General features: G+C 57.8%; 1 protein-coding gene across 1 annotated transcript in view; it reads left to right on the top strand.

Moving 5' to 3' along the window:
• Positions 1-6,914, top strand: part of TNXB (tenascin XB) — a 63,809-nt gene that overhangs the window by 41,245 nt on the left and 15,650 nt on the right. The window contains exons 23-24 of the mRNA XM_045292264.1: positions 2-176; positions 3,708-4,043. Of these exons, the coding sequence (XP_045148199.1) occupies positions 2-176; positions 3,708-4,043 (511 nt within the window). The remainder of the gene's footprint in view (position 1; positions 177-3,707; positions 4,044-6,914) is intronic.

Genomic DNA, 6,914 nt, shown 5'->3' with positions numbered 1-6,914 from the left:
CGCCTTCACCGTGCAGTACAAGGACAGGGACGGGCGGCCCCAGGCGGTGCGTGTCGGGGGCGAGGAGCGAGAGGTGACGGTGCAGGGCCTGGAGCCGGGGCGCAAGTACAAGATGCACCTGTACGGGCTCCACCAGGGCCGGCGCGTGGGCCCCGTGTCTGCGCTGGGGCTGACCGGTGAGTGTTGCCGGGCTGGGTGTGTGCAGCACTTTGTCCTGAAGGGGAACAGCCTGAGCAGCTTGCTCCTTGGCCCGAGGGTGCAGCCCCCCGGGCTCCCCTCTCGCCCTGCTCTGGGGCCTCTGTGCTCATTCACAGAGCTCTGGCCTCTGTTCTGGGAAGCCTCGTCGTCCCTCCTAGTGACCGCTCTCTGGTGGTCAGCCGCCGGCCACCCACAGGGGTGGAAGGTGCAGGCCCGGGCCCAGGTTGACTTAGGAGCATTGTCCTTCTTTCCACGGGAATCGGAGCCTCCTTTGTCACAAGCACACATCCCATTCCTGCCTCACCACAAAGAGAGAAGACAGGAAAAGCAAGCAGCCACTGTGCGGGCTCCCTGGAATGATTACATGACCGGCACCGGCCGTTAAATGAGCCGCTCTGCCACCATGGAAACGTGTTCACGCAGGCCTGCCCGTGACAGGGTGCGTTTGGGGGGAGGACAGTACTTGAGCACAGCAGGACTGGCCAGAAAGCTGGAAGGAAACAGCCCCCGGGGAGCTGTGGTTTGTGGGACAGGGAGGGACAGGCCAGCACCTTGTATTTCCTATTGTGTCCTGTCTGCGGTGCCCTGGCTTTCTCGAAAGGCAAGTGTCCTTTTTTAACCAGAGAAATGGCAAATCCAACGCTTGCTCCTCTCGTCTCCGCCTCGCTCCTGCCCCCTGCTTCTTGCCACCCTCACAGTTCATTATTCTAAGTATGGCAATGAAGTTCGGGTTTCTAGTTCATAAGAAAGTGGGGGGTGGGTGGGGGCGGTGGGCTGAACCACAGAGCAACTCAGAGGGCAACAGCACAGAAAAGCCTGCCTTCCCTGGCCACGCTCAGCCTGCTTGTTTGGGGCATTTTGTGCGCCTTTCTGTGGGTGACAGTTAACCCATTCCCTCCCACAACCGGTACTTCAGAGGACAAATCGTTGTCCCTGAGACACCAACAGACGGTCCGTGGGTGAGGCCAGTGATTTGCTCTTGACCCCTGATTTCCAGGTTGGCAGTTCACGTCCACCCAGCAGGTCCGAGTGCTGAGTGTCAGCCACGGGGAGCCGCCGGGGCCCGGCCCCACGCCGACACACACTCCGTGGCCCCGACGGCACCAGGAGGCTTCACGTCTCCGTGTGTGTTCAGACGGGACTCTGTGTGGAGGGGAAAGGTCATTAGCAAATGGGCGTTGGGACAAAAAGGACACCAGGGAATAAGCTGTTTTATTCCCGCTCTTGTTTTGCCTGGGAAAGGAAGCAGCAGCAACTTTTCAAACACCTGTTGCCCGCTCGTTTCCAAACCCACGGCGCCGGAGATGCCACGGGCACCCAGTAGGACCCTGCTGTATAGGGCGGTTCCTTGCCGTCATCCTTAGGAGGCCCCTGGCACGGCAACGGGCTTGCCCTTCACGACGAACCTGAAGATGGGCAGTTTGAGCCCGCCCCGCCGTGCCAGGAAAGACAGGCCGATGGTCGGCTTCCATGCAGCGTGGCCAGGAAATAGCTCGCTGCCACGGAGTCCATGCCGGCCCATCAGGGCCCTGCAGGGCAGGGCGGGCTGAGAAAGCCTCCTCTCTCTCTTAGAGCAACTGGGGCTTCAAAGTTCTGACCTTGCGGGGAGCAGTGCTAAACCAGAACCACCCCCACCCCACCCCACCCCCAGGGCTCCTCTGTACAGAGCACAGCCCAGGAAGCCCTACGGGGCAGCGCCCGGGCACCGGGGCCGGCCTCAGTTGCGTAGACTCGAAGGCAGCGTGGTCGCTGTGGGGGCAGGGTGCCAGGGTGCGCATCTTCCGAGCTGCCACTGGGTGTTTCCAACGGGCACCCTTTGGGTGCGGAGTCCGGTGCGAGCTGTCCGCTGCCTAGAGAGGCGGTCATTCAGAATAGGGAGCAGAATGACTGACCAGGGCCCCAGCCCAGCGCCCCGCCACTCCCTGCCCTACGGCTCCCTTGTTATTTCCTCATCCGGATTTGCAAGACCAAACCCACAGGTTGCTACTTGTAACGAGAACTCGCAACATTATGGAAACTGACAAACCAGAAGGGGATCCTCCACTCCTTCCCCTCAGCTCCTGGAAGCCTCCTTGGGCTGCTCACTGCAGAGTCCGCTGTTACAAGGGACACGGGGCTTGGGAAGAGTTGATGGGGGGCCGTTCTGCCCTGTCCTGTGGGGTCGCCCTGAGTCCAGCTCCACAGGAAGGCAGGGAGTTTGGCTTTGGGGCTCAGTCTTTAGTTATTTTTAAAATTATTTTATTGGGGGCTCGGACAATTCTTCTCACAGTCCATCCATCCATCCATTGTGGCAAGCACATATGTACATTTGTTGCCCTCATCATTCTCAAAACATTTGCCTTCCACTTTAGCCCTTAATATCAGTTGCTCATTTTCCCCCTCCCTCCCCACTCCCTGCACCCTCGTGAACCCTTCATAATTCATAAATTATTATAGTTTTGCCATAAGTTACACTGTCCGACGTCTCCCTCCGCCCTCTTCTCTGCTGTCCATCCCCCAGGGAGGAGGCTATACTTAGATTCTTGTCATCGGTTCCCCCTTTCTACCCCACATTCCCTTCACCCTCCAGGCCTCGCCCCTCTCACCACTGGTCCTGAAGAAGTCATCTATACTGGATTCCCTGTGTTTCCAGTTGCTATCTGTACCAATGTACATCCTCCGGTCCAGCCAGATCTGCAAGGCAGAATCGGGATCATGATAGTGGGGGCGGAGGAAGCATTTAAGCACTAGAGGAAAGTTACATGTTTCATCGTTGCTGCCCTGCACCCCGGTTGGCTCGTCTCCTCCCCACAACCTTTATTGAAACAGCCTGGCATATCTTTCTTCTGTGGCACCTCCGGGTGGGTCCAAACCGCCAAGCTCGAGGCTAGTAGTTGAAAGAACCCCGCTGCCCCGTCCAGGGGCTCGCTGTCCGTGAGGACCTGCAGGATACACATTCTTGCTTTTCCCCCGCGCCAGAGTTGCCTTCAGCACGTCATGGAGCCCGTGGGCGGTACTGCTGTGTGCACACACTACATCCTGAGCATGTCCCCGGGGACTGGCCGCCTGCATCAGTCACTGGTCTGGAGGTCACCCCATGTTTGATGCTGGAAGGCACCCAGCCTACATTCATCATCTTCCACGGGCCATGGGGACCCATGACACATAGTGCCGCCCTGAATAATCCCTTCATGAACTCTTCCATGCGCTAACGTTTCCCATCTTTTTAATAATGGTTTTAGGAGAGGTGCCCAGGAATGGGATGATGGGGTCAAAAGAAAGGAGTGTGCCTTTGGCTCCTGACCCAGGCAGCCACATGACTCACTGGAGGTTTGCAGCAGGGCGGGCTCCCAGCAGTTTGTGACCAGTGAGGCCTGGCGTGGACGCTGGGTCACCCCTGATGGCTCACCCAAGGCGCCCTGCGCCTTCTGCGCCCCTGCTTGAAGGACACCCGTGGGTTATATTTGATTGACGTCACCAGTACAGAGAATTGTCCAGTGAGCCTGGTTTCTTCATCTCTCTCCTCTTAGCCCCCCAGGAGGTCATGGAAGAGACCCCCGCCCCCACAGAGCCCACCACGGACGCCCCGGAGACCCCCGACGAGGAGCCTCTCCTGGGGGAGCTGACGGTGACAGGCTCGACCCCGGACTCCCTGAGCCTGTCCTGGACGGTGCTCCAGGGCCACTTTGACGCCTTCACCGTGCAGTACAAGGACAGGGACGGGCGGCCCCAGGCGGTGCGTGTCGGGGGCGAGGAGCGAGAGGTGACCGTGCAGGGCCTGGAGCCGGGGTGCAAGTACAAGATGCACCTGTACGGGCTCCACCAGGGCCGGCGCGTGGGCCCCGTGTCTGCGCTGGGGCTGACCGGTGAGTGAGGACGGGGCAGGGTGTGGACTATGGGCTTAGGAGAGCTCCCCTTTTCTCCCAGTTTTCTGGGCGCAGGGCCCGCCTTCAGACTTGAATGCATGCTGCAATGCTGAGGCGGCTTCCACAGCACGTGTGGATGGCGGCCCAGCGTGCTGCATGTCTCACAAGACCCTCGTGACGCTCATGCTGTGGGTCGGGGGTCTGACTCTGAGCAGGAACCCCGGGCCCGCACCTCATGGCTTGCTGAGCACGGCTCACCTCCATCAGAGCCTCCTCACCAAGGCCCGGGCGCCCGAGCTGTCGAGGGTTGGGGTGGGCAATGACAGGGCCCAGGTGGCAGTGTGACCTGATAGTATCACCCAGAGCCTTCTGGTTTGCTTTTTATAACTGTATTAATTCAATGGGTGGGCCCGAGCGGGGCACTGTGGGAGGTCTTGGGGCACAACAGACACCCCCATTTCTGGGTCACACAGTCCTGGGCACAGGTGCTGAAGCCACAAGCACAACTTCATTGGAGAAGCAGGGGGGCAGGGTCTCCAGGCCCAGGCTAGCACTGGTCAAGGTCCTTGTAGCTCTTCGCCCGCCCATGGGGACCCCCTAAGCGCTAAGAGCTGCCTGGTGGCTGCTTCCAAGGAGGAGGAAGACAGTGTCAGGTGCGCGTCCCCGTAGAGCAGAGGCCCAGAGGCAGGTAACGGCCTGGCACAGCGAAGGCCCAGGGGATTTTGTGGGGTATCCTTTGAGATGGGTGCCTGGAGGGGAGGGGGCAGCCATGGAGCATGGGATGCCTTCCAGGGGTAAGGCGATGGCTGTACAGTGTTCCGCGGCAGCCTGACCCGTCTTATTGGTCATTCTTGGTAAGAGTGGACTGTGCTTTGGATGACACACGGTAGTTTTCCATTCAGGAGTTCAGACCCAGGGGCTTCTGCGGCACTGGTTGCCCTCCCCACCGTGCTCAGTTCCCTCCCTGTCTGCACTCCTCCTGTCTGTTTGTCTGGGTGCCCTGCCCCTTCCTGCCTTCTCGTCTTTGTTTCTGGGTAAATGCTGCCCTTCTAAGGAGCCCTCGAGGTGCTGCTCATTAGGTATTGGGCTGCTCACCACAAGGTCAGCGGTTCAAACCCACTAGCTGCTCCGAGGGAGAACAATAAGGTTGTCTAGCTCCCATGAAAATTCACCTCCTCAGAAACCCGGTGTAGTCACAGTGAGTGAGAGTCAATTTCATGGTGTCGTGGTGGTTAGGGCGTGTTTCCCTTTTGGTCCTTCACAATTGATTTTTCCCGAGAGTCTTCTTTGAAAAGCTACTTAAAAGAATTGATTGGTTGGTCTGTTTGTTATGAACCGTTTTATGGGGACATAATCTAAGTATCACACAGTTCCGTAGTTCAATCCCATCCAGAAGAGTTGTATAATCATCACCACAACCCATTTCAGAACATTTTCTTCTTTCTTTTTTGTCTTCCCCAACCCACTGTATGGGGAGCGAATGCAAATAGCATATGGTCCTGGAGTTGAATCACATCAAGCGGTATGGTGCAGGTGTGCCCACCAGAGGCCACATTCCTCGTGAGCATTGCTGTTCGTTTACAGGCCAGTCTGTTGTTGGGATGAGAGGTGGCCCTTCAAGAACAGATTCAGTTCCACTTCGAAGGGTGACTTAGGACCGGGCCCAGAGGCTCCTCTGGTCCACGTTAGACCAGCAGGTCTGGTCTTCCATGTGAACTTGAGTTTGGGGGGATGTTTTTCTCACGTTCTCACTGGGGCCTCCTGCTGTGCCTTCAGTCCGCATTGTCCACGGCGGTGGGAGCAGGGCCCTTCTGGGCCTCAGGTGAGAGAGCGCTGTGGTTCCTGTGGACCTCTGTCTTGGGGTCTCGTTGCATTCTTCACTGGACCTTACCCAGTCATTGCTCTCTCTTCCAGTCTTCGCTTGTCCCCATTCTCAGATGACACTTGCAAACGTCCACAGGCCCAGTACCGCGCACCAAACGAGGATGCACAACACTGTCCCTAGGTGCTGTGTTACCCGAGAGGGAGGCCCTTAGCCGTCAAGTCCAATGGCTCAGTCCTGTGAGGTTTCGGCTATGTGGAAGAAGCGTCCATAGCTGTGTGCCGCGGTACAGATATGAACGTACATGCAGACTGTAACGGATATGTATACCGGCAGCTATACCCACGTGATCACATGGATAGAGGCCCACACTCGTTAGCACACGTAGCTGCTGATGTACCTGGTTTCTGTAACACTGGTCTCCTACAATGTTTCCCCTTGGGGAGTGATGTGTCTCGATCAGGAAGACCTCCACACATGTTGTCCTTTTTACAAACTCAGTCTGTTGGGTGGGAAATCGATGGAATGGCTGGGGGTAGGGGGCTGGTAAAAGGAGCAAATAGGACTGGAGGAGGGAGACGAGGAGAGAGGTGGTACCTGTGCGGGAGGAGATGGCAGCCCAACCAGGAGAATGGGGTGAAGTGGGGAGGGGAGTGGTCCTAGAGGAAATAGGAAAGAAACCGTGTCCTTTGGGGTTCCAGGTGGGGAGAGGGAGGAGTCAGGACACTCCCTGATTTCTGGTTGGGCACTAAGTGTTCTGAGCTTCTTTGGGAAGAATAAAATCTTGAAATCGTCAGTGAGTTCCTAGGGGAGGGAGGTGCCTTACGCAGTCTCATGCAGGTCTGGGTCCAAGAGAGGTCAGTGGGGGACAGAGAAGAGGTCTCACAGGATGTCAGTGGACAGTGGGAAGCACGGAGGATTGAGGCCCAGGGGAGAGCCCACTGCAGCAAAGGTTCCACAAGGGAGGACAGGGGTCCCACCGTCGTGGAAGGCATCTTTCCTGCTGGGCTTCCTCTGTCCCTCCCCGTCCCCGTGCTGAGAGGAGGGAT

Source organism: Echinops telfairi, unplaced genomic scaffold, assembly GCF_000313985.2.
Source record: "Echinops telfairi isolate 266 unplaced genomic scaffold, ASM31398v2 ScPeMD7_655;HRSCAF=1070, whole genome shotgun sequence".
Lineage (NCBI taxonomy): Eukaryota > Metazoa > Chordata > Mammalia > Afrosoricida > Tenrecidae > Echinops > Echinops telfairi.
This window is presented reverse-complemented; position numbering and strand designations above follow the sequence as displayed.